This window comes from Passer domesticus, chromosome 23, assembly GCF_036417665.1.
Source record: "Passer domesticus isolate bPasDom1 chromosome 23, bPasDom1.hap1, whole genome shotgun sequence".
Taxonomy (NCBI): Eukaryota; Metazoa; Chordata; class Aves; order Passeriformes; family Passeridae; genus Passer; species Passer domesticus.
The window spans coordinates 2,480,226-2,504,972 of record NC_087496.1 but is presented as its reverse complement, the minus strand read 5'-3'; the positions used below and the strand labels follow the sequence as shown (position 1 = coordinate 2,504,972).

At 60.9% G+C, this 24,747-nt stretch overlaps 2 protein-coding genes across 3 annotated transcripts; one reads left to right on the top strand and one right to left on the bottom strand.

Annotated features, from left to right (window-relative positions):
- Nucleotides 1–135: 135 nt before the first annotated feature.
- ROBO4 (roundabout guidance receptor 4) lies at nucleotides 136–8,220 on the top strand. 2 transcript variants are annotated; one of them, XM_064397626.1, is made up of 19 exons: nucleotides 242–438; nucleotides 557–601; nucleotides 691–969; nucleotides 1,046–1,184; nucleotides 1,259–1,386; nucleotides 2,295–2,407; nucleotides 2,498–2,717; nucleotides 2,801–2,922; nucleotides 3,228–3,399; nucleotides 3,478–3,628; nucleotides 3,711–3,841; nucleotides 4,316–4,492; nucleotides 4,575–4,866; nucleotides 4,950–5,471; nucleotides 5,559–5,711; nucleotides 5,799–6,131; nucleotides 6,210–6,541; nucleotides 6,658–6,795; nucleotides 6,883–8,220. In XM_064397626.1, the coding sequence occupies exons 1-19, from the start codon at nucleotides 375–377 to the stop codon at nucleotides 7,008–7,010; spliced, it is 3,639 nt and encodes a 1,212-aa protein (XP_064253696.1). In that variant the 5' UTR covers nucleotides 242–374; the 3' UTR covers nucleotides 7,011–8,220. The 2 variants fall into 2 exon arrangements, with proteins under 2 accessions (XP_064253695.1, XP_064253696.1); XM_064397625.1 differs by having other exon boundaries at nucleotides 136–601.
- On the bottom strand, nucleotides 8,221–21,296 carry ROBO3 (roundabout guidance receptor 3). The gene is made up of 26 exons (XM_064397629.1): nucleotides 21,122–21,296; nucleotides 17,960–18,286; nucleotides 17,164–17,321; nucleotides 16,231–16,351; nucleotides 16,018–16,156; nucleotides 15,251–15,378; nucleotides 15,047–15,171; nucleotides 14,415–14,586; nucleotides 14,115–14,326; nucleotides 13,404–13,485; nucleotides 13,151–13,319; nucleotides 12,908–13,074; nucleotides 12,574–12,698; nucleotides 12,275–12,494; nucleotides 12,085–12,197; nucleotides 11,805–11,976; nucleotides 11,508–11,681; nucleotides 11,302–11,428; nucleotides 11,121–11,224; nucleotides 10,834–11,043; nucleotides 10,588–10,744; nucleotides 10,352–10,519; nucleotides 8,920–9,026; nucleotides 8,760–8,837; nucleotides 8,578–8,685; nucleotides 8,221–8,505 (listed from the first exon to the last, which is right to left on the bottom strand). The coding sequence occupies exons 1-26, from the start codon at nucleotides 21,267–21,269 to the stop codon at nucleotides 8,291–8,293; spliced, it is 4,026 nt and encodes a 1,341-aa protein (XP_064253699.1). The 5' UTR covers nucleotides 21,270–21,296; the 3' UTR covers nucleotides 8,221–8,290.
- Between the last annotated feature and the right edge of the window lie 3,451 nt (nucleotides 21,297–24,747).

The following is a 24,747-nucleotide window of genomic DNA, read 5'->3' as shown; positions in this document are numbered from 1 at the left end:
ATGGGAGGCCTTGGACTGTTCCCTCTGCTGCCTACTGATGGCATCCTCAGCTGAGAGCCCATTTCTTCTTAATTTGTCTTCCTCTGAGCATGGCGAAGGAAAAGGGGAATTTATTCTGACTAATTAAATTCATTAACCGCTGGTGTCCCCCACTCTGCTGTCTCCGGTGCTGCCAGTGCCACCGTGGCCGGGCACTCCCACTGCCACGGGATGGCTGAGATGTTTTTGTTCACCGTCACCTTCCCCCCCCTTCGGCATTTCCCGGCCCCCGCATCCGGCTATTGTACCCCCCCATCCGGAGCCGGATCCAGCCCCGGTGCTGGCGGGAGGAACCGGGATTTCGGGAGGAAACGGGAAGGCTGGCCAGGGCCGGCATGGCGGGCGGCTGGGAGACAGCTCTGGGCCTGGGGCTCTGCCTCGCCGCCCTGCACCGCGGAGGTGAGTGCGGCCCACGGGGCCAAAATCCACTTGACCCTGCCCCTGCCCCGCCCCGGACCTGAGACCATGCCCGCCTGGGGCACCTGCTGGCATTCCCCCACTCCTTGTCGCCCGACAGGCTGCCGCTTCCCCAGCGTGGCCACGGCACCCCAAACTCCGGCTGGTAAGGACACCTGGTGGGTGGGAGATGCAGGTGGGGAGACAGCAGAAAATCCTGTTCCCCCCACCCACAGTGTGCCCTCCCCACCGCAGTGCTGCGGGACAATTTCCGCCTGCAGCCGGGTGATTTGGTGACCACAGCGGGACAAGCAGTGGAGCTGGACTGTGTCCCCCCCTTGGGGTACCCCGAACCCTACATCACCTGGAAGAAGGACGGGGTGACCTTGGACTTGGTAGGTGGCAGGTACACGGTCACCAAGGGGAAGTTGCAGGTGGCATCGGCACAGCGGAGCGACTCCGGTCTCTACATCTGTGTGGCGGCCAACGCGGCAGGCAAGAGGGAGAGCCGGGGTGCCCGCGTCTCTGTGCTGGGTAAGCCAAGGTCTCCCACAGGGGGTGGGCACGTCACGCCCGGCCGTGGTGCCACGTCCTCGATGTCCCCCTGCAGAGAAGCCAAGCATCGTGCGGCACCCGAGCGACGCCGTGGCGGTGCCGGGCAGCACCGTGGAGCTGGGTTGCAGCGCCCGAGGTGACCCCGTGCCGCAGGTGCAGTGGCACAAGGAGCGTGGAGACCTGCCCTGGGGCAGGTAGGCGGTGGCAGGGGGGAGATGGCCCATCCCTGGCGTGGGGATGAGGCTGATGGAGAGCTGGTGACCCGCAGGCACGAGGTGGACCGGGAGCACACTCTGCGCCTCTACGCCGTGACGCCCGCCGACGCCGGCGCGTACGTGTGCACAGCGCAGAGCCAGCTGGGCACCGCCGCCGCCACCACCTTCCTCCACATCGAGGGTCAGTGGTGGCACCTCCACCACCACAGGCACCCAGGGCCTTCTTGGGGTTCATGCAAGGGGATCCATCTAACAGGGTCCATCTACTGGGGTTCAACCAAGGGCAGTCTGTCCATAGGGTCCATCCATCATCCATTGTCCATCATCCATCATCCATCGTCCATCGTCCATCGTCCACCATCCAACATCCATCGTCCATCGTCCAACATCCATTGTCCATCATCCATCATCCATCATCCATCATCCATCATCCATTGTCCATCGTCCATTGTCCATCATCCATCATCCATCGTCCATCGTCCATCGTCCATCATCCATCATCCATCGTCCATCGTCCATCATCCATCATCCATCATCCATCAAATCAAGTCCATCCAGCTGAGTCGTTTGAGGGGATCCATCAAAGAAAGAACTTCCAAAGGTATGTCCATCTAAACACGTCCATCCAACAGGATCCATCCAAGAAGGTCCATGTAAGTGGAGCCATCTAAGGAAATGCATTGAGGTGGGAATCCATCCAAGGGGATTCATTCAGAATCACCCACCTAAAGGGGATCCAGCCAATCTGGTTCCTCCAGGAGGATCCATTTAAGGGGATCTGTGGAAGGTGGAAGTACATTAAAGGGGGATAGAACAAGAAATATCCATGCAAAGGGACATCATGGAGGAGTATATCATGGGATCCCATCCCATGTCCTCAGGGGCAACACATCAAAGGGGGCCCCTCCAAGAGGGGTGAGTTCAAGACAAACCCATCAAAGGGTGTCTGTCCAAAAGGGTTCATTTGGGTGAGTCCAACCAGGTAGACATGAGGATCTCCATGTGCAGGTACCTGAGGAGGTGTCTGGGCAGGTGCCTGGGATCCTTGCTCCTGCCTGGTGCTGCCATTTGCCTTCTTCTGTCCCACAGACCGGCTGGCCACGGGCCAGCAGGAGCCTGCCCCACGGGACCTGCTGGCCGTGCGGCTGCACCTGGACAACGGCACTGCCCTGCCCACTGCTGCTGTCCAGCTGCACTGGCAGGTTGGTGCCATGATCAGCTGCCCCAGGGGAGGGGGGACGGGACACATCCCCGTGTCCCAGCTCAGCTTGAATCCTTCCCGTCTCCTTCAGATGCTGATGCCGGTGCCGGTGCCTGTGGGCTACGTGGTGCTGTACCGCAGCCTGCTCCCGGTCGCCACCTCCTGGGTCCAGCACGATGCCGGCCGAGAGCTCAGCGCCGTCATCCCTGCGCTCCGCAGGGGCTACAAGTACGAGTTCAAGGTCCGACCCTACACCGGAGGGAGCCAGGGCTCAGACAGCAACAGCAGGCACCTCTGGATACCCGAGGAAGGTGCGTCGTGTGTCCCCCGGGATGTCTGGGTGGTGGATGGTCGGCTGGGGGTCCCAGGGGTCTCAGCATCCCTGTCCCGGCAGTGCCAAGTGCAGCCCCCCAGCGTGTCACCGTCAGCCAGGCTGAGGCAGGGAACGGCACCGTGGTCGTGAGCTGGGAGCCACCTCCTCCTGAAGCACACAACGGCGTCATCCGGGGCTACCAGGTTTGGGGCAGTGGGGCGAGGGGGCAGGGCTGGGGTCTTCTGGCCAAGGAGGGTCAATCCAAGGGGATCCATCCAAAAAGGGAGCCCGTCCAAGGTGGGGGTCTATCCAAGGGGGGCACCATCCAAGGGGTCAGTCCAGGAGGGGGTTCATCCAAAAGGGCCAGCCAGGGTGGGGTCCCTCCCAGGCATCTGCCTAGTGCCATCCAAGGGAGTTCATCCAAAGGAGTCCATCCAAGAGGGTCCATCCACAGGGGGGCCATCAAGGCTAATCATCTAAGGGGACACATCCTCTTGGTGCCTGCCAGGTCTGGTCAGTGGGTGAGGGCTGGCAGCATCCCACCAACAGGACAGTGGACGGAGCCACCCGCCGCCTGGAAACCCTCCTCCCACACCCCGGGGCTGAATTCTGCGTCCAGGTGGCAGCTTTCAACAGCGCAGGGCTGGGGGTTCCCAGCAACACCACCTGTGGAGTCCTGGGTAGGAGAAGGAGAGAAGCTGGGGTGCGGGTGGGGGTCAGGGTGGTGACATGAAGTGACGCTGATGGGACCCTCGTAGGGCTGACAGCAGGGAGCAGCAGGGTGGTCCAGGCACTGCGGCAGCCTGCTGTCATCGCAGCCGCTGGGTCCATGCTCTGGTTGGCCTTACTCGCCCTCCTCCTCCTCCTCTGCCAGCGCCGTGCCAGCCAGGACGCCGCAGCTCGCCACAGGTGAGAGGCCAAGGGGTGGGGGACACAGCGGATCCCTGATGTGGCGGGGATTGATGCGCTGACAGCACCTCTTGCCCTGCAGGCTGGTGGCTGGTGACTCGCCATGGCTTGGTGGTCCCTGGAAACCCAGCTGTGCCCCCCGAAACCTCAGCAGCAGCAGCAGCCTCAGCAGCCGGCTCCTGGGCAGTGATGGCAGGGACCCCCACCCCTCCAGTGAGCCCCGGGGGGACTGGAATCCCCTCCCACTGCCATGGGACCCCCACCCCTCCAGTGAGCCCCGGGGGGACTGGAATCCCCTCCCACTGCCATGGGACCCCCACCCCTCCATGAACACCAGGGTTGGGACCCCCACCTGGTGCCACAGAGCCCCCACTCTCTGCCATGGAACCCCCACCAGTTCTATGGGACCCCTCCAATCCCATATGATGCCACTGGATCCCCACCCAGTTCCATGGAACCCTGACCTGCTGCAGCAGGGCCCCCAGCCCAGGCCTAGGACCCCCACAGAGTGCTCTGGGACCAGCAAAGTGTACCCAAGACCCCCACCCTATGCCAGGGACCCCCAGTGCCATGGGACCCTCACACTGGTGCTCCCCCTTGTCTGTCTGCAGGCAGCGAGGTCACACAGACCCAAGGGCAGGGGGGACAGGGGACACATGGGTGCCCTGACCTCTCTTACTCTTCCAGCCCTCTCCCTGGAGCCGCCGAGCCTTGGTCCCCCCACGCCCCCCATCCACAGCAGCCTCCGTGGGGGACAGCCACCCCACCTTGGGGACACGGGGTGCTGCGCTGGGGGGCACCCCGGGGTGCATTCCTCGCCCAGCACCCCAAACCCAGCACCCTGGGAGCGTGTTCGCAAGAGAGGTGGGTGTGGGGGGCACATGGGGGGACGGGGGGGACACCAGGATGGTGGCCCATGGCTCCGTGTCCCTCGCTCCCCTCGCAGAGCTGCACCAAGTGCACAGCACCCCGCTGCTCATAGCCGGCCCCGGCCACATCCCTGCCACTGGAAGTGGGGGCGAGTGGGGGACGGATTTTGGGCTGGCAGCCAGGCAGCCTCAGCAAAGGGGACACGAGGGTGACAGCACCGCTGCCGTGATGGACAGCGGGGACCCGCGGCTGCCGGTCTTCAGCTCTCCAAAACCACATCGGGGCAGCACCTCACTGGCCTCTGGTGTGAGCACGTCACCGGTGACACCCCCGAGACCACCCTGTGCCTGGCACCCTCCAGTGACACGGTGAGTCTGCGTGTCCCCATCCAGGTGGGTCCCTGCCACCCAACCCCTGGCTGCAAAACCCAGCCTGTGCCTTGCACCTGCAGGTCACCGACCTTCGTGTGCCCCAGGGACACATCTCTGGTCACCAGGCACCCCAGGGACATGGCCCCAGTCACTGAGAGCCCCAGGGGTGTGTCACCGGCCACCAGGAGCCCTAGGGACATGTCCTTGGTCGCTGAGCACCCTAAGGACCTGTTCCTGGACAGCAGGCATCCTAAGGATGTGTCCTCAGTCAGGACCCCCAGGAACATGTCACCAGCCACCAGGCACCACAAGGATCCATCACCAGCAGCCAAGCACCAGAGGGACACAGTCTTGGCCACCAGGCAGCCTGAGGACACCTCCGTGGTCACCAGGTGCCCCAGAGACCCATTACCCATAGCCAAGTGCCAGAGGGACATCTCACCATCCACCAGGCAGCCCAAGGACGTGTCCCCAGCCAGCAGGCACCCAAAGGACACATCCCCAGGCACGAGGCTCCCCAAGGAGATGTCACCAAGCATGAGGGTCCCCAAGGAGATGTCACCAGCCACTAGACACTGCAGGGACAAGTTCCTGGCCTCCAGGTATGCCAAGGACCTGTCCCCAGCCAACAAGAACCCCAGGGAGCCATTTCTCATGACCATGCACTCAAGGGACATGTTCCTGTGCAGCAGGTCCCCTGAAAACATGTCACCAGCCTTGAGGCATCCCAACGACACACTGCCAGCCACTGGGCACCCCAGGGACACATCCCCACTCACCAGGCACCCTGAGGAGATGTCACCAGTCCCCGAGCGCCACAGGGACAAGTTCTTGGACACCAGGTACTCTGAGGACATGTCTCAGGCCACCAGGAACACCAGGGACCCACCACTGGTGACCATGCACACAAGGGATGTGTCCCTGTGCAGCAGGTACCCTGAAAACATGTCACCAGCAATAAGGCACCCCAGGGACACATCTCCAGCCACCAGGCATCCCAGAGAGGTGTCTCCAGTCACTGGTCACCAGAAGGACATGTTCTTGGACATCAGGTATCCCAAGGACTTGTCCCCAGCCACCAGCCACACCTGGAATGTGTCACTGGAGGCCAGGCACTCAAGGGACACATTCCTGGCTACCAGGTACACCAAGGACATGTCCCTAGCCACCGGGCGCCTCTCGCCGGCATTCAGTGACGGGGTCCTCACACAACAGCAGGTGGCTGAGGTCCTGGAGATGGAGCAGGACACTCCCTGCTGCAGGTACTCCCCATCCCCTGGGACACTGCCATGAGTGCTGCATCCCCTGGTGCCAGCAGTACCCCCACTGTGTCCCCACAGACCCCCGGCACCGGCCACGCCACGCTCCTTCTCACCACCACACACCTACGGCTACATCTGCGGGCCACCAGCCTCTGAGCTAGGTGAGGAGGAGGAGGAAGAGGAGGAGGAAGAGGAGGAGGAGGAGCGTACAGCAACGAGGGGCTCGCCAGGAGGGTCGCTGCTGAACGGCTGGGGGTCTGTGTCAGAGGACAACTTTGCCAGCACCCGCTGCAGCTTGGTGAGCTCCTGCGACGGCTCCTTCCTGCTGGACGCCAGCTTCGCCCGGGCTCTGGCCGTGGCTGTCGATGGCCTCTCCTACAGCCTTGAGGACACCGACGGCGCCTATGGGGGTGAGTGGAGGTCCCTGGACCCCCACTCTGACCCTGAGAATTGTCACCTCCTCAAGGAAGATGGCTCCATTGGGACACCGTGGTGATGCCACCCGCTCTTGCCTTCTTCCCTGCAGGTCCCTCACCACCACCATCACCCCTGGAGCAGGTCTTCCCACCCGGAGTCCACTCTGCCACCTGGGACTGGTGGGCAATGCTGGAGGCCCCACAGAGAGCCAGGACAGAGGCAGCTGTGAACAGTCGCTCACAGAATGGTGCGCGGTGCCTCAGTGCCAGGGTGGTGGGCGCTGGGGGTGCTGAGGTGTTGCAGGCTGTTGGAAAATGCTTCCTTTGCTTTCCAGGTGGCCAAGGGTCAGGGATTGGCAGCCCCTGGGCCAGGGAAGGTGGTGAGCTGCGGACAGAAGGGACAGGAGCGTGGCAGTCCCCAGGGCACAGGACACAGCAAGGCCAGACCCCTTGGCTCAGCTAAAATCCAGCTTTATTAGGCAGCTCCCCAAAAAGGGGCTCTTTACTAGGACAAGCTACCCACAAAGGGTGGGTGGGTGGCACCTAGGTGGGTGGGTGTCCCTCCTTATTCAGCATTCTTGTCCTTCCCAAGTGTCCTCCTTCTTCCACAGTGTCCCCATCCCAAATTCCTCATTTCTTCCCAGCATCCTCATCTTCCCCAAGAGTCTGCATCCCTCTAAGTGTCCTTGTCCTCCCTCAGTGTCCTGCTCCTTCTCCAGCATCCTCATCCCACCTATCCTTCTCCAGCCCAAGCACTGTTGTCCACCCTGTGTCCACGTCTCTCCCCAGGGTTGTTGACCCCCTTGACCATCCCCATTCCCACTGACTATTCCCATTGCTCCCAACTGTCCTTGTGATCTCTGATAGTTCATGTCCTTCCTCAGCACCCTTGTCCCACCTTTTCTATCATTGTCTCTCCCAAATGTTCTCATCCCTCCCAAGCCACCTGAGTGGCCTTGGGCTCCCTCTAAACATCCTTGTCCCTCCTAATCATCCTCATTCCCAGGCTTCTCAGCCCTCCTGAGTGTCCTCATCCTTCATCAGTTGTTTTGTCCCTCATGCCAAGTGTCCCCACTGTCCTCATTCCCCTACAGCCATCCTCCTTGTCCCTTACTACCGTCCTTGTCCCTCACAAGCAATCTTGTTTTTCTCTTCCCCCTCAGCAATCTCCAATCCCCTGGAAATCCTTGTCCTTCCTGCATGTCCTCTTTCCTCCAGGCATCCTTGTCCCCCACCCTTCCTTGTCCCTCACCAGCACCCTCATCCATCTGCTGTGTCCTTGTCCCCCTCATGTAATTTTGTCCCCTACCAAGTGTCCCCTTCCCTTTCAATCACCTCATCCCTCTCAGACGTCCTTGTCCTTTCCCAGCATCCTTGTCCCTCCCAGCTGTCCTTGTCTCCAGGATTCTTCCCCACTTAAGCATCTTCCTCATCCCTCCCCAGCACCCTCATCCCTCTTCTGCCTATCTGTCCCAACTGTTTCTGTCCCCAGGGTTCATGTCCTTCCTTGAGCAACTTCCTTGTCACTCCTGTGCATCCTTGTCCCTCCCCAGGGTCCTCATTCCTTGTGAATTCCTTGCCCCACCCCAAGAATCCGTGCCCCCCCTCACTCTGACGCCCACTGGCCACGACCTCTGTGCAGCCCTATTTCCATGGAACCACTCCGAAATTAAAGAGCATCCCTCCGTGTCCCTGTGTTCCCGTCCCCACGTCCCCCACTCTGTCACCGACTCGCCCCCGCTCTTATCGCTTCTCCTGCGGCGGGCAGGGGAGCGGGGCCCCGGGGCGGCGGCCGTGCCCGGTGCCCTCGCCGCGGTCCCCGGGGGTCCGGCTGCGCCCCGAGCCGTGCCCGCGGGAGCCGCTGGAGCCGCGGGACGAGACGCTGCCGGTGGTGGAGCAGCTGCCGGACACCTGCCCGCGGTGTCTGCCCGAGGCTCTGCTGCAGGGGCCGACCTCATCTGCAGGGGAGGGACACGGCTGGGGCTGGGCGGGGACCCCGGCCCCGGGCGCGGTGCGCGGCGCTGCCTTACCCCCGCGGGGCGGGCGGGGGATCGCCCTGCGCTCAGCCCCGCTCGGCTCCAGCCCCGCAGCGGGCCCGGGGCTCTCGCCTGGCGGCGGCAGCGGCGGCGGCGGCAGCTCTGCGGCACAGAGGGAGGAGAGGGCTCAGCCCCCCTGAGCATCCCGAACGCCCTGGGGTTTTCCTCCCGCTCACCTCCCGTCTGCTTTTCCCGGCGGTAGCGACTGCATTTGGGCTTCAGGCGACTTTTGGAGATCACCCCGCGGGTTTTCCCTGTGGGGAGGGGGGATGGCAGCGTCAGCCCCCCCACAGCCAGTGAGGCCCGCACCCACCCGGAGTGGCCCTCGGGGCTCACCTGTGCCAGGAGGGCAGAGGGCTCGGGGTGGGTGGCCCTCGCTGGCATCCGGCGTCACCGAGGGGCTGGGTGCCTGCGGGGGGGTGCTGACACCGTGGGGGGGTCTCCTGGCAAAGAGGGGGGGGAGTGAAGGGTGGGGGGAGTGGCATGGGGGCTCAGTGGCCACCACCGTGCTGGCACAAGCCCTCCGGAGCTGTGCCAGAGCCACGAGAAGCCATTGGTACTGTCACAGCTGGGTGGCAGTGGTGGAGGTGGGCTGAAGCGCCACAGCTGGGTAGAAGAGCCACAGCTGGATCACAGCTGGGGGGCAAAGGGGAGCTGGATGAGCGCAGTGGCTCAGCCAGGGTGGAGCACCACAGCCTGGCAAGGCTGTGATAGCACAGCTGGCCTGCAGTGGCACATCTGGAGCACAGCTGGATAGAGGCTGCTCAGCCGGGTTACAGCCACACAGCTGGACTGCAGTGGCACAGCTGGACCACCACACATCTGGATTGCAAGCACACTGGCAGAATGCAGCTGCACAGCTAAATCTTGACACACGTACATCATAGCACATCTGAATTGCAGCCATGCAGCTCGGTTGCAGCTGCCCAGCTGGGTCATAGCACAGCTGGATTGCACCATGGAGCTTGATTGCAGCTGCACAGCTGGAGTGCAGTGACACACCAGCACTGTGTGGCACAGGTGGATCATGGCACAGCTGGGCACAGCTGGATGATGATGGCCCCACCTGTCTCGTGATGGTGCAGCTGTATTGCAATGCCCCAGTCACCCTCAATGTCATGGATGTGTCATGACAGCATGGCCAGAGCACAGCTGGAGAGCAGGGGTGGATGGTGGCACCATGGATGGATCACAAAGAGATGCCTGGACCATGGCAGGACATCCAGACTCCATTGGGGCATCCAAACCCCAATGGCATGGTCAGACCATGGTGGCACAGCAGCCAGATCATGACAGAGTGGCTGGATTGTGATGGGACACCCCGGGCATGGTGGGACATCCAGAGCCTGATCCAGAGTCCAGTGGCAAGGCCAGACTGTGGTGGGAGAGTGGAAGTGGATCATGTAAACATGACTGGGCATGACATCCAGAGCTCAATGGGACGCCTGGAGCTCAGATGACATATCTGGACCTCAGCAGCATGGCTGGACTATGACAGCACGGCAGAGCCAAATGGTGACAAAATGGCTGGGTTGTGATGGAGCAGCTGGACCATGGGGAGGCATCTTGACCCCAACAGAACATCTGGCCCCCAATGAGACACCTGGACCCTAATGACACAGTTGGACCATGATGGCATGGCAGAGCTGGGCAGTGACAACGTGGCTGGATTGCAATGGAACACCCAGGCCATGGTGGGACATCTGGACCTCGATGGGACATCCAGACCCCAATGGCATGGCCATGCCAAGCAAGGCCCATCTCCTACCGGGGCAGGAGGGAGCTATCGAAGTCGCGGAGGCGAGGGATGTCCTCGGTGGTGCGAGGTGACGGCGTCAGCGTGGCGGTGGAACGGCAGCCGGACGAGGACGTGGGTGAGGATGCAGCAGTGGCACAGGGCATGTCCTCACCAGGGTACCACACCTCCATCCTCAACCTGCAGGGTGGAGACCACCAGGTAGCTGCTGGGGGCAGCATGTCCAGCCCCCAAGCCCCCACACTCACCCTCTGGCTGCCTCTTCTTCTTCATCCTCCTCTTCCTCCTCCTTCTCCTCCTCCTGGGCACACTGGCTGAGCTCACTGGCTGAGGGCGGTGGGGGCAGCAGCTCTGTCCAGCTCACTGCCGGCGGCTTCACTGCTTGCCCCAGCTTTGCTCTGGCCCCTGTGCCAAGGAGGGATGCTGGGGGGGCTGTGGGGAGGGCACCGCACCACGAGCACCCACGTGTGCCCCCACCCTTCCGACCACCCTACCGTGCTCAGCCCGGCCACGGGGCACCTGGGAGGCTGCAGCATCCACTGGCTGGGAAGCCCCCTCAGGGTAGGAGGTCCCATACTGTGAGAAGGGACGGGGGAAAGTGCAGAGCTCCTCACTGTCAACCTCGATGGTGCTGTAAACCGGCCCCTCGGCAGCCCCCGCTCCAAACTGCTCCGTCTGGGCGATGTAACGGGTGATGCCAGCGTCTGCAGAGGGTGACCAGCACCATCAGGGCTGATCGTGACCCCCTCAAGAGCCACCCAGCCCCACGCTGACCCCTCACCATTGTAGTATCTCTCAGTGGACCCCAAACACCCGGCAGAACTGGCTGTGCTGCCACCACGCCACGCATCCACCAGCCATGGGTAACCACCGCCAGCAGCTGCCCTGCAGGGGGACGGGGTGAAGGAATGCTGGTGGTCAGCCCTGGGGCTCCTGGGGAGGGCAGGGGGCCGGGGGCTTACCTGGGGGTGCTGCGCACTGGAGCTGGGAAGGCGACTGTGGAGAGAGACGGGGGTGAGGGCAGCGAGAGGCCGTACTGGGACCCCGCAGCGCTCGTGGGCTTACCGGTGGGCGTGTAGGCAAAGGATGCTGCAAAGAGAGGGACGGTGGGTGGCTGATGGGAGAGGGGTGAAGGGTCAGGGGTCCCAGGGGCAGCACCCCCCTGTACCGGTGAAGTGGCTGAGCTCCTTCTTCCTGCGGCGGCGGCTGTAGAGCCAGGCAGCAAAGGCGGCGAGGATGACCCAGCAAGCGCCACCGACGCCGGCAATGAAGGCTGGCTGCCTGGCCACCTCTGCCAAATGCTCTGTCAAGCTGCTCCCAGCTGCTGGCTCCACCAGGGGGGCTGCAAGCGACACGGGAAAGAGGGACACACCGGCGGGGTGCCAGGGAGCCATGCCCAGCACCGCAGTGCGTGACCCCATCGTGCCCCACCCATGGGTGCCAGTTGTGACAATGAGGGACTCACCGATGTGGATGGGGACAGGGGCACTGCGGGCACCCACACCAGCACTGGTGGCAGCAGCAACCTCAGCACGATAAGGGACCCCGGGGACGAGTCCCTGCAACACTGTCGCCAGCACTGTCCCCTCCACGCTCTGGTTGATGTGGAAGCGGCTCTCATTGCCCAAGCACCAAATCTGGTGGGGACCAGGAGGAAAAGATGGGGAACACCCATAAGAACGCCATGACATGGTGTCATGAGTGGACAGAGGGGAGCTGCCACACGCCTGCTGCTGTCCACTTACCCGGTAATCACGGATGACCCCATTCTGCTCTGCCAGAGGCGGTGGCTGCCACGAGATGCGGACACTGGTACCGTTCCCAGCCACACTGACAGCTCGTGGTGGGGCACTGGGGGCTGCCGGTGCAGGACACATGGGGTATCACCTCCAGGTTGTATCCAGGGACCCTCGCTATCCCCTCCATGGCACTCACCCGCTTCAGGGGTGCGCAGAGCCCGCACAGCGCTGTCGGGACCATGGAGGTGGTGAAAATAGGGTCGGACCTTGACCTCGTAGTCCTGGCCCCGGCGCAGCCCGGTGAGCAGGGCCCCCTGCTCCCCTGGTGCCCACGCTGTCTGTGCCTCCTCCCAGCGCCCGCCGCGCTGCCGGTACAGCACCCGGTAGCCCTGAAGGAAGGGTGCCTGGTGCTCCACCTGGGGACCCGAGGGAAGGCGGGATGGGGGGATCATCGACACTGGGAGCCCTGGACCGGTAGGGAGGCTCGGCACTCACGGTCCAGGAGAGGTGGACGGTGCCCAGTGGCAGCACCACGGGTTCCTTCAGGTGCACAGCCACCCGTGCCAGCTCCTGCTGCACCTGCTCAGGGTCCAGCCCTTGCTGCGTGGGGTTGGTGTCTGCTGCAAACATGAGAGGGTAGAGGGTCCATGCATATCTCCACTGGTGTCACCAAGGGAAGGAGCCGTGGTGACAGCACATACCCATGGGAAACTCCACTGGGCAAGGATGGACCCAAAGATTTTGGGTGCACGGGCACCTCCATTGTGGAAACGGACCCAAGGGTGGGGGGTTTGTGGGCACCTCCACTGATGTCACTGCTGGGTCTCACCTTGGGTGCGCACAGGCTCCGAGACGCCGCTGGGGTCACTGAGCCCGTGGGCATTGACCGCCCGCACCAGGAACAGGTAGACAGTGTCAGGGACAAGGCCGGTCACTGTGTGGGTCTCACTCTCCACACCAGCTGCCACTGTCTGCCACGGGCCACCCACTGCCTGGCTGCCAGGGGACAGAGGTGACTCATGACAGGGCCACCACACCATCCCTGCAGCCAGAGAAGAGGCTTGTGTGATACCTGAAAGCCTCCACTATGTAAGAGGTGACATCGGTGGCACCACTGTCCTCGTTCCCTTTCCAGCTCAGGGTGACACTGCTTTTGGTAACGTTGGTGACCACAGGGGTGGAAGGTGGCCCAGGGAGGAGATCGGGTGCAGGGGAAGGCAGGGAGAGGTCGGATTCATCACCTGCAGGGAGATGCATGGAGGTCTGGGGTGGCTTTGTTCCCAGTGCCACGGTGTCCCCGTTGCAGTGAGATCTCCATGACCCACCTTGTACCTCCAAGGAGATGCCCCAGCGTGTCTCGCCCGCTGGGCTGGTGGCCACACAACTGTAGAGCCCGGAGTCTCTCACCTGCAGGGGGAAGATCTCCTGCCCCATCACCCTGAGCACCCATCACCTCAGCACCCACCACCCTGAGCACCCACCACGCTTTGTACCCACCACCCTGAGCACCCACCACACTTTGTACCAACCACCCTGAGCCCCAGCACTGGTCGCACCCACCACCCTGAGCACCCACCATGCTCTGTACCCACCACCCTGAGCACCCACCACACTTTGTACCAACCACCCTGAGCCCCAGCACTGGTCGTACCCACCACCCTGAGCACACACCAGGCTTTGTAGCCACCACCCTGGGCACACACCATCCTCTGTACCCACCACCCTGAGCCCCAGCACTGCTTGCACCCACCACCCTGAGCCCCAGCACTGCTTGCACCCACCACCCTGAGCCCCAGCACTGCTTGCACCCACCACCTTGAGCACCCACCATGCTCTGTACCCACCACCCTGAGCACCCACCAGGATTTGTACCCACCACCCTGAGCACCCACCACGCTCTGTACCCACCACCCTGAGCCCCAGCACTGCTTGCACCCACCACCATGAGCATCCATCTCCCTTTGCTCCACCCCTGGCAGCCACTGCCCCTCCCTCCCTGCAGTACCCCATGGGTGCCCCTGCCGGGGTCGGCTCACCCGGAGGCCGGTGATCTGCAGGGTGCCGTTCTCCAGCAGGCTGGCACGGGGCTGGACACCTACCAGGGCACTGCCATCCTTCAGCCACCCCACGCTGCCCGGAGGGTCGTGGGTCCCCTCCCCACAAGGCAGCCGCGCTGTGCCCCCCACTGGCAGCACCGTCCGGTTCGTGGGAAGCAGGCTGAGCACCGGCGGCTGCAGTTCAGCGGGTGCTGCAGGGACCAAATCGGGAATTGCTGGGTGGTGGGATGGGTGCCACTCGTACTGAATGTGCCAGCTCTCCACTGGCACTGGACTTACCCCCTGTCACCTGCAGGCCTGCCCTGGCCAGGACGCTGCCGGCCACGCTGATGGCCTGGCACAGGTAGTGGCCGGCATCGCTGGGCTGGACGCTGACGATGGTCAAAGCACCGCTGGGGCTCACCCAGACACGGCCAGGAGGGGCTGGGGGCTGGCCCGGGAACAGCAGGGTCTGACAGGGAGTGGGATCAGTGGGGAGATGGGGGATGAGGTGAGGACAGGGTTAGGGGTGGGAATGGCAATGAGGTTGGGGACTGGGATGGGATGGGATGGGATGGGATGGGATGGGATGGGATGGGATGGGATGGGATGGGATGGGATGGGATGGGATGGGATGGGATGCGATGCGATGGGATGCGATGGGATGCGATGGGATGGGATGGGGATTGTGAAGGGAATGGAATGGGGACGAGGATGTTATAAAGACTGTGATGGGATGGTGATGAGGACAGGCACGGATGAAGATTGGTACTGGTGTGAGGTTGAGATGGTATGAGATTGGGATGGAGATGAGATGAGGATGGAGTGGGAACTGGGATGGGGATTATGATGGAATGGAAATGGTGATGGGATTGGGATGAGGATGTGGCTATGATTGAGTGTGGGGTCAAGGATGAGGGAAGGAGACAGACCTGGCTCCCCTCCTTCTGCCAGAAGACAGCAGGTGGTGGGTTGCCCTTGCTCTGGCACTGGAAGGTCACGCTCTGGCCAGGGGTGACAGCTTGGTCGTGGGGCCCAGTGACGAGCTGGGGGGGCACTGCAGCAGTGTGGGGAGAGACAGGGGCTTGTCTGGGCACTCCACAGCACCCAAGGGTGCTCCCCAGGGCTCCCCTTACCGTGCACAGTGAGGGTGCCCGATGCCTCCGACCTGCCCACGCTGTTATCAGCCACGCAGGTGTAGGTGCCCTCATCCTCCACCTGCAGCCGCCTGATCCGCAGGGTGTTGTCTGGCAGCACCTCCCACCTGGGGGAACCCCGCGAGGCTGTGGCACCAGCAGCGTGCTGGGGCACCAGCAGGGCGTAAGGTGCCGTGGCGTGGGGATGGCGTGGGGATGGAGGATGGGATGGGATGGGAATGTGGGATGTGATGGGTACAGCGGAAATCTGGGATGCAGGAAAATGGGAGATGTGGTAGGGATGGAAAATGTGGTGGAGATGTGGAATGTGATGGGGATGTGGGATGTGATGCGGATGTGGGAAGTGATGGGGATGTGGAATGTGATGGGGATGTGGAATGTGATAGGGATGTGGGATGCAATGGGATGTGGGATGTGATGGGGATGTGGAATGTGATGGGGATGTGGGCTGTGGTGAGGATATGGGATGTGATTGGGATTTGGGATGCAATAAGAGTGTGGGATGCAATGAGGATTTGAGTTGCAAAGGGGGATGTGGAATGTGATGGAGATGTGACTCAACGGGAATGTGGAATGCAGTAGGGATGCAGGATGTGCTGAGGTTATGGGATGCAATTACTTGATGCCATGAGGATGCCAGGTGCTCCAAGCACGCCAGGCTGGCACACACTGATGCCGCCCAGCTGCACCACAGAACCCTGGCTGGCCTTGGTGTCCCTGAGCCACCCCCCTTAACCCCTACTCACCTTCCCAGTGGCATTTCACCCTCCTCCTTGCGCCAGCGTGCCGCCGGCTGCGGATCCCCCATCACCTCGCAGGCAAACTCCGCCGTCCCCTCCACCAGCACCACCTGGTTGTGGGGCCTCTTGCCAAATACTGGGCGCTCTGCGGGGTGGCTGTCAGTCCCAGCAGGACAGCACCCCCCTCCCCGACACCCCAAACATTCAATCCCCACGTACCAAAGACCACCAGCTCGGCCGGCTCGCTGTCCCTCTCCCCCACCACGTTGGTGGCCACGCAGACATAGACGCCAGCATCGCTCTTGTGAGTGCTGGCCACCATCAGCTTCCCACCACGGATCTGCAGGGAGAACAGCTCATCCCACATCCCCATCACATCCCAATCCCCATCACATCCCAATCCCCATCACTTCCCACATCCCCATCACATCCCACATCCCCATCACTTCCCACATCCCCATCACATCCCAATCCCCATCACATCCCAATCCCCATCACATCCCAATCCCCATCACTTCCCACATCCCCATCACATCCCAATCCCCATCACTTCCCACATCCCCATCACATCCCACATCCCCATCACTTCCCACATCCCCATCACATCCCAATCCCCATCACATCCCACATCCCCATCACATCCCAATCCCCATCACTTCCCACATCCCCGTCACATCCCACATCCCCATCGCATCCCACATCCCCACTGCATCCTGCCCCCCACTGCATCCCGTATCTCCATGACATCCCACGTCCTCATTGCATACTCACACATCTCCCATCCCTATCAAATTCTGCATCCCCATTGCATCCCATATCCCCACCACATCCCAAATCCTCATTGCATCTCTCATCCTGACTGCATTCTGCATCCCCATCACATCCTGCATCCCCACTGCATCTCACAGTTGCACCCACACTGTCATCACACCCCATGCTTCCATTGCTCCCCAAATCTCTGATGCATCCCATATCCCTATCCCATCCTACATCCCATCTCATCCCATGTCCATGACACAACTCTCTTCTGCGTCCCCCATCCCCACCACATTCCAGATCCTCGCTGCACCCCGTCCGTGTCACACCCCCCATCACGTCCTGTGTCCCCAGGGCATTCCCCATCGCCCTCACATCCCCTTTGGCCCCTCTCACCGTCAGGCGCTCGTCCTTGTCGCTGACCCGGACTCCGTTTTTCTTCCAGGACACGCTGGGCTCGGGGTGCCCGCGGGGCGGGACGCACTCCAGCACGGCCGGTTCTCCCGCCGCCACCACCACGTCCCCTGGGGGCTGTCGGAAATCGTCCCGCAGCACTGCGGGGACACAGCGGCCTCAGCTGCCCGGCCCAGGGGGCTGAATTGCCTTTAACACACTTTCATTTATCTCCATTGATTTTACTTGATTTTCAAGTGCTTTCAAATATTTTCATTTGTTCTCATTTACTTTCATGTATTTCCAATTATATTCACATCTTTTAATTTCTTTTACCATGCTTTCATTTATTTTCACTCCTTTGCAGTAATTTTCATTTATTTCCAATTATTTTCCGTTTTTTCATTATTTCTCTTCATTAATTTGCAGTTGTTTTTTCATTTATTTCACTTACTTTCAGTTGTTTCCACTTTTCCAACTTTTCCATGTTTTAATTTATTTTCTGTTATTTACATTCATTTTCCCTTCCTTACTTTTATTTTCATTAATTTTCACTTGTTTTCTTTTATCATTCGTTTTCACTTAGTTTCATTTATTTCCAATATTTCTCACTTTTAATTTCTTTTATTTTCGCTTTATTTATTTATAATTATTTTCCTATTTTCGTTTATTTTCCCCTCTTCACTTGGCAACAGAGGCCTGGGGATGTGAAAGCCCCTCATCCCACCGGAGCAGGCTGGGCTTAGGGGTGACACCAGAACCCCAAATTTCCCATCCTCCCGACCCCCTCGGGACTCACCGGCCACCTCCAGGGAAGCATTCCGGCTGGTGGCCTCCCCCAGGTAATTCCTGGCCACGCAGACATAAACCCCCTCGTCGGGCTTCCCCCGCCTGCCGTGCAGGATGCGGAGGAAGAAGAGGGAGCCGCCCGGGAGGAGCGTGCGGTGGGAGCGCGGATCCTCCCGGTCCGTCTCCACCCGCTCCCCGTCCTTGTACCACTCCACCACCGGCGCCGGCCGCCCCTCGGCCTTGCAGCTCAGCGTGGCCGGCTCGCCCCGGGACACCAGCACATCCGTGGGGTGCTCCACGATGCGGGGAGCCGTGTCCTCCAGCGGGCTGTGGGATCCTGCAGGACAACCGGGAGGGGTGGGGAGGGTTTGGGGGCTGAGCATCCTCGGCTTGTGCGGCGCTCTCCCGGCCCTGCTTTGCTTGGAAGGCACGAGGGGAGAGATGAAGTGTGGCCGGGTCCCAGCCCAGCACGTCCCAGGGTGGTGCTGACGGGAGGGAGCAGGACCACAGGACTCAGAGCATCACAGAATTCCGAGGATCACAGGGTCACAGAATTCACAGGATCCCAGAATCACAGGATCACAGAATTCCGAGCATCACAGGATCACAGAATCACAGGATCACAGAATTCAGAGGATCACAGGATCACAGAATTCCGAGGATCACAGAATTCACAGGATCATGGAATTCACAGAATCACCAGGTTGGGAGAGACTTTCAAGCTCATCGAGTCCAGCCCAGCCCCAACAGCTCAACTCAACCCTGGCACCCAGTGCCACATCCAGGCTTTGTTAAACACACCCAGGGATGGTGACTGCACCACCTCCCTGGGCAGCCATTCCACAACTTTATCACTCTTTCTGTGAAAAAACTTCTTCCTGATATCCAGCCTGTATTTCCCTTGGTGCAGTTTAAGACTGGATCAGGAGGGTGTCAGGCAAGGCCAGTGGGACAAAGCAGCTTTGCTCCCAGTAATGGCCTTTTCCACCCAGTTTCCACCCTGAAGAAATGGGGTTGGGACTAGATTCTCCCCAAAATGGGGTTTTTCCATTAGCTGCAAGTGCTGACTTTCTGTAGCAGAGCTGGTCATTCTGGGCTGCAGAAAATGCTTCATTTTAAGTTTTAAAAAGCCCCATATTGGGGTTGTGGGGCTGTTCCAGAAAAAAAACAACCCCAGTAGGGCATGGGAATTAATCGATGGCCATTAATGCCAGGATAATTAATGCTCATTAATGCTGGGGCCAGCTGGGCTGAACTGCGTGTGTCCCCAGCACCACCTGGGCTGTCTTGGTGGTTCGGTCCCCAAGTGCCACTGCTGGCCCAGTGGCACAGGCACTCACCCCTGCATGCCCAGCCACACATATGCATTACACACACGTGCATGTGTGCACACATGCTTGCACTTTCACACACACATGCACACATGCGCATTCAGGCAGGGGTGTGCATGCCCCTGACATGCACAGATGCGTGTGTGTGCATTCATGCAGGGTGTACATGCACACATGCAGACATCTGCACACATGCATGTGTTCAGGTGGGAGATGTCCTTACACACACGTGTGTGTGTGTGTTCAGGCATGCAGAGGTGCATGCACACATGCACATCACACAGGGGTGCTCATGCACACACATGCTGCACATGCACTGGGGCACACAGAGGGGCATGAGGGTCCATGCACATCCATGAACATCCATGCACATCCACACACGCTCAGGTGGGGCCATGAGCTGATGCTTACCCACATTGCTGCATGCACATGCACACTGCACAGACATGCAAATACCTGCACAATGTACAGACATGCACTTGCATGCACATGCATGCATACTGCCCATAAACACACACATATACACACATGCACACTGTACAGACATGCACATGTATGCACACACATGCACACTGCACGCACATGCACACTGCCCATAAAGGCACACATGCACACACACGCACACGCACACACACACACCCCACACACGTCTCCCACTGGCACACACCCTTCCCCTGCTCCCCCACAGCCTGGGCAGGATGCGGGCACAGGGGCTGCAGTTTGGGGTGCCCAGGGGGTTGCCATGGGGACGGGATGTGGCTGCCATGGGGACGGAAGCGATGCTGCAGGGCACTGGGTACCCCGGGGGGCACAGCGGGGACCGAGGGGGCCGCAGCTGGCCCGGTGACTAATTGGGACAAGCAGGGGGTCAGGGCAGGCCCCCTCCTGTGCCCGGCTGGCTGTGCAGGGGCAGGGGCTCCCACGAGGTTTGGGGACACCCCCGCCCCCTCCCCAGCCACCCAGCGCCAGCTGGAGGGGGACAGAAGAGGGGAGAAGCTCAAAACTGAGACAAAATTCAGTCAGACAGCCTCTCCTTCACCCCACTCTGTCCCAGACAGGGGTGATGGAGCTGGTTTGGGGACATGGGGAGGATCAGGGCACACGGAGCTGGCTGCAGGACGCTGGGATGGTTTAGGAATGTAGAGATAGTTTGGGAACACAGAGCCAGTCCCAGTTGGTAGTCTGGGGATTGCCTTGGGGACACAGGACTGGTTTGGAGACATGGAGTCTCTCCTAGATTTGTCTGGGAGTTGGTTTGGGCACACTGGGACAGGTTTGGGACACAGGGCTGGTCCTGGTTTGGAAACTGGGCATGGATGTGGGCACATGAAGGCTGTTTGAGGACACCGAGTTGCCCCTGGTTTGGGGTCTGGGGACTGGTCTGGGGACATGGGGACAATTTGGTGTCTGTCCCAGCTCACGGTCTGGCAGCTGATGAGGAACACGGGACAGTTTGGGAACAGGGAGCTGCTTGCAGTTCAGCATTTGGGAACACGGGGCTAGTTTGGCAACACCAGGACAGTCCTGCCTGGGGGAGAGCGGGCTGGTCTCGCTTTGGGGCTGTGGAGACGATCTAAGGACACCACACCCCTCCCGGGAGTTGGTCTGGGAACAGGGAGCTGGTCCCAGAATGGGGACACGGGGCCGGTGTGGGGACACTGGGTCAGTTCTGCAGCTGTGACATGGGGCAGGTCCCGGTTTGGGGACAAGGGGACAGCTTGGGAATCCAGTGTCGGTGCTGGCGGGGTCCCAGCCGGGGCTGGGTCTGCGGGCTGCTTCCAGCATCCCGGCTGGAGCAGGAGCAGGAACTGCGGGACGGGGAAGGGGCGGGGGGCACGTACCGTTCCCGGGGCTGGGATCGGGCAGGGGCAGCGCGGCGATGGAGCGGTTGATGCCGAGCAGCAGCGAGGAGGAGTTCGAGCCTTCGGCTCCCAGCGAGTCGGCGAACAGGTTCATCTGCAGCAGCGTCTTCAGCAGGTACCGCAGCATCCTGCCCGGCTCGGCTCGGCTCGGCTGAGATCGGCCAGGCTCGGCTCGGCTCTGCACGACACCACCCGGCAGGGCAAAGACTGGCTCAGCTTAGCCCGATCCGGCTCAGCTCGGTTCGGTTCTGCTCGGCTGGGCTCGGCTCAGTTCAGCCCAGTCCGGCTCAGCCCGGTCCGGCTCAGCCCGATCCTGCTCAGCTCAGTTCGGCTCTGCTCGGCTGGGCTCGGCTCAGTTCAGCCCAGTCCAGCTCAGTTCAACCCGGTCCGGCTCAGTTCAACCCGGTCCGGCTCAGTTCAACCCGGTCCGGCTCAGCCCAGTCTGACTCAGCCCGGTCCGGCTCAGCTCAGTTCGGCTCTGCTCGGCTGGGCTAAGGCTCAGTTCAGCCCGGTCCGGCTCAGCTCAGTTCCTCTCTGCTCGGCTGGGCTCAGGTTCAGTTCAGCCCGGTCCGGCTCAGCTCAGTTCGGCTCTGCTCGGCTGGGCTCAGGTTCAGTTCAGCCCGGTCCGGCTCAGCTCAGTTCGGTTCTGCTCGGCTGGGCTAAGGCTCAGTTCAGCCCGGTCCGGCTCAGCTCAGTTCGGTTCTGCTCGGCTGGGCTCAGGCTCAGTTCAGCCCGGTCCGGCTCAGCTCAGTTCCTCTCTGCTCGGCTGGGCTCAGGTTCAGTTCAGCCCGGTCCGGCTCAGCTCAGTTCGGCTCTGCTCGGCTGGGCTCAGGTTCAGTTCAGCCCGGTCCGGCTCAGCTCAGTTCGGTTCTGCTCGGCTGGGCTCAGGCTCAGTTCAGCCCGGTCCGGCTCAGCTCAGTTCGGTTCTGCTCGGCTGGGCTCAGGTTCAGTTCAGCCCGGTCCGGCTCAGCTCAGTTCCTCTCTGCTCGGCTGGGCTCAGGCTCAGTTCAGCCCGGTCCGGCTCTGCTCAGCTGGGCTTGGCTCAGTTCAGCCCAGTCTCGCTCAGTTCAGCCCAGTCCAGCCCGGTTCAGCCCAGTCCAGCCCGGTTCAGCCCAGTGCTGCTCAGCCCGGCTCGACTCGGCTCAGCACAGCCCGACTCAGTCCGGCTCGGCTCAGCTCAGCTCGGCTCGGCTCAGCCTGCGGCACCGCCCCCCGGGTGGGGGACGGCCAGGGCGGTGCTGGGGCGGGGTGATGCGGGTGTCCCTGCGTGCCCTCCCCGTCCCCAAGGAGCGGGATGGGGACGAAGGCGGGGGATGCCCCGTGTGGGGTGGGGGCTTCGTGGTGGAGTGGAACTGGGATGAATTTTGAGGGGGCAGAGGAAAAGGGGGGTCCTAGGGCTGGAGGGAGGAGAAGGAGCCGACGCAGCAGCTCCCTGGCTTCACCCCAAATGACGTGACCCCACATGGGGCTGCTGCCACCCCCCACTCGGGACCCCCCTCAGTGAACCCCGAAAGGCAGCACCACCCCGCAGCCCCCGGGGAAATGCGGCTGTTGGAGTGAGTGAGGGACACTGTGGGGGTGCTGGGACCACCAGCGGCCTTGAATTTGTGGGGTCAGGGGGGAAACGCGAAGGAATCAGCACACGGTGCCATTGAATCCGTAAGTAGCAATTGGCCATTTAATTACTGTGCTGGGTCTGATGTGGGAAGCAATGAGCGAGCACCCGGAGAGGGGGGGCTGGGGGAACTCGTTAGGGAGGTTCATTATGGGGGGCGCTCCTGGGAGGAGCTCGCTACAGGGTTTTTTTACAGGGGCACTTGGAATAGGGTAAAAGTGGGGGGAAAGGGAAATCGGGAGTGTGGGGAAGTTGGAGGGGGCTCAGGGGAAAGGAGGAGGTGGGGAAGGGGCAGTGGGGGAGGACCAGGGGGACGGGGTATGCACATCTGGGATATTGGGAGGGAGAAGGGGCCTCATGCACATCTGCATGCACAGCAGCTGCTGAAGTGTGCCCACATGTGTTTGCACATCTGGGTCCCCAAGGGCGTTCACATCTGGAGGACACTTGGGGCACAGCTGGGGAGGGGGGAGGCTTTTCCACACACATCTGGGGCACCAAGGATCTCCAGGATGTTCACAGCCGGGAGGGCTGGGTGGTGTGGGGGATGCAGCTGCATTCGGACCAACAGCTGGAGAGGTCCCTGATGTCACAGCCCGACACACAGCTGAAGGCACAGGGATGCTCAAGCACATCTGGAGAACCAGGTGGTTTCCAGGTGTGCACATCTGGAGTTTGCACATCTGGAGAGCTTGTCCAGGCTTGCTTTTCCACACCCAGAGGTGTGCTGAGGCTGCAGACAGGTGCACATCTGACCCACGCAGCCTCAGCAGCATCCTCTGGGCTCTCCACATCCCACCGAACCTGCCAGGTGTCCGGTGGGCAATGCATTATTCATCTGTCCCTTGGAGCCAGGCACAGAGAAAGTAAATAAATATTAATTTAGTAGGAGCACAAAGCTTTTCCTCTTCTCCTGCTGACAATGTGGCAGCACAGGGATTTCTCAGTAGGATCAGAAAAAAAAAAAAAAAGTATCCATGAAATAAGAGGTTTACCCAACTATTACCTGAATAATTCTGTGGGATGGGAGTTGATGGCAATGCTGGAATATCTAAACATAGCATGCTGCTATGTTCCCCCATCTTCTCCTTTTGGGTCCCTCTGACCAGAGGAATGGGACATGTCCAGCACGGAACTACAGGATGGAAAAGGGTGTTAATCCGTGGAAAACCCTTGGGCCCCTTTTCATGGAGTCCTTGGAAAACGTGAGAATTTTTAATGGGAATCCTGGAGGTTTTGGGAGCCTCAGGGATTAAAGCACCTCTGTATTAATCCCACTCTGAGGGCTGAGGCTGCAGCGATGGGCTCCCAGGGGTGACACACGCTCATCCAGCACCTCCTCTGAGAGAGCTTGTGATGGAGAACGGAGACAAAGGAGCCGCCTCATCCCGATGGATAATCCCCCTCAGATTCATCCCGTTAATCAGCTGGGCAAACAGCGAGTGCGGGGGCATCGCCTCCTCGTTAGCAGATTTATTCTCACTGCCACGGCATTTAATTGCTGCTTGATTTGGCGATTAGCGGCTGTTTGCCCAGGCTTTGCCCAAATCACCCTCCTCAAAGTTTTTAGAAGGGGGGAGGCTTCCTCCCTACTTTGTTATCCTCATTATTCTACATTGGTTTTGCTGCTTTCTTATTCTTCCTATTTTTCCCCAACCAACTGAGCGGCATCGGGGAGCTCGTGGTGGGGGGAAACTGAGGCACGAAGTTTGGCCATAATGAGGAGCGACAAGATATTTGTCTGGGCAAATGAGCGGCTGGGTCCCCCCTCCCCGCTGCCAGGGGGGAATCCCTGGCAGCCCCGTTATTAACATTCCCCCCGGGAGCCCCCCACCCCAAGCCAGGCGTTTGGCCGGGAAATGCAGCTTTTTGAATATTTATAGAGGTTGTGGCAGCACTTGGGGTGGGGAGGAGGGAAAGGGGAGCACAGGGGCTGCTGGGGGGGTGGGGAAAAGCAATGTTGAGGACTGGGGGTAGCGGGGATGGAGCT

Excerpts from the sequence above, each read along its gene's own strand:
- ROBO4 (XM_064397625.1), top strand. The coding sequence starts at position 211 with ATGGCTGAGATGTTTTTGTTCACCGTCACCTTCCCCCCCCTTCGGCAT. Across the intron at positions 5,472-5,558 it reads GACAAGTTCCTGGCCTCCAG|CAGGTCCCCTGAAAACATGT; the intron begins GTATGCCAAGGA and ends GTTCCTGTGCAG. Across the intron at positions 5,712-5,798 it reads GACAAGTTCTTGGACACCAG|CAGGTACCCTGAAAACATGT; the intron begins GTACTCTGAGGA and ends GTCCCTGTGCAG.
- ROBO3 (XM_064397629.1), bottom strand. The coding sequence starts at position 21,269 with ATGCTGCGGTACCTGCTGAAGACGCTGCTGCAGATGAACCTGTTCGCC. Across the intron at positions 16,352-17,163 it reads ACAAGGACGAGCGCCTGACG|ATCCGTGGTGGGAAGCTGAT; the intron begins GTGAGAGGGGCC and ends TTCTCCCTGCAG. Across the intron at positions 11,044-11,120 it reads CACTGAGAGATACTACAATG|ACGCTGGCATCACCCGTTAC; the intron begins GTGAGGGGTCAG and ends CACCCTCTGCAG.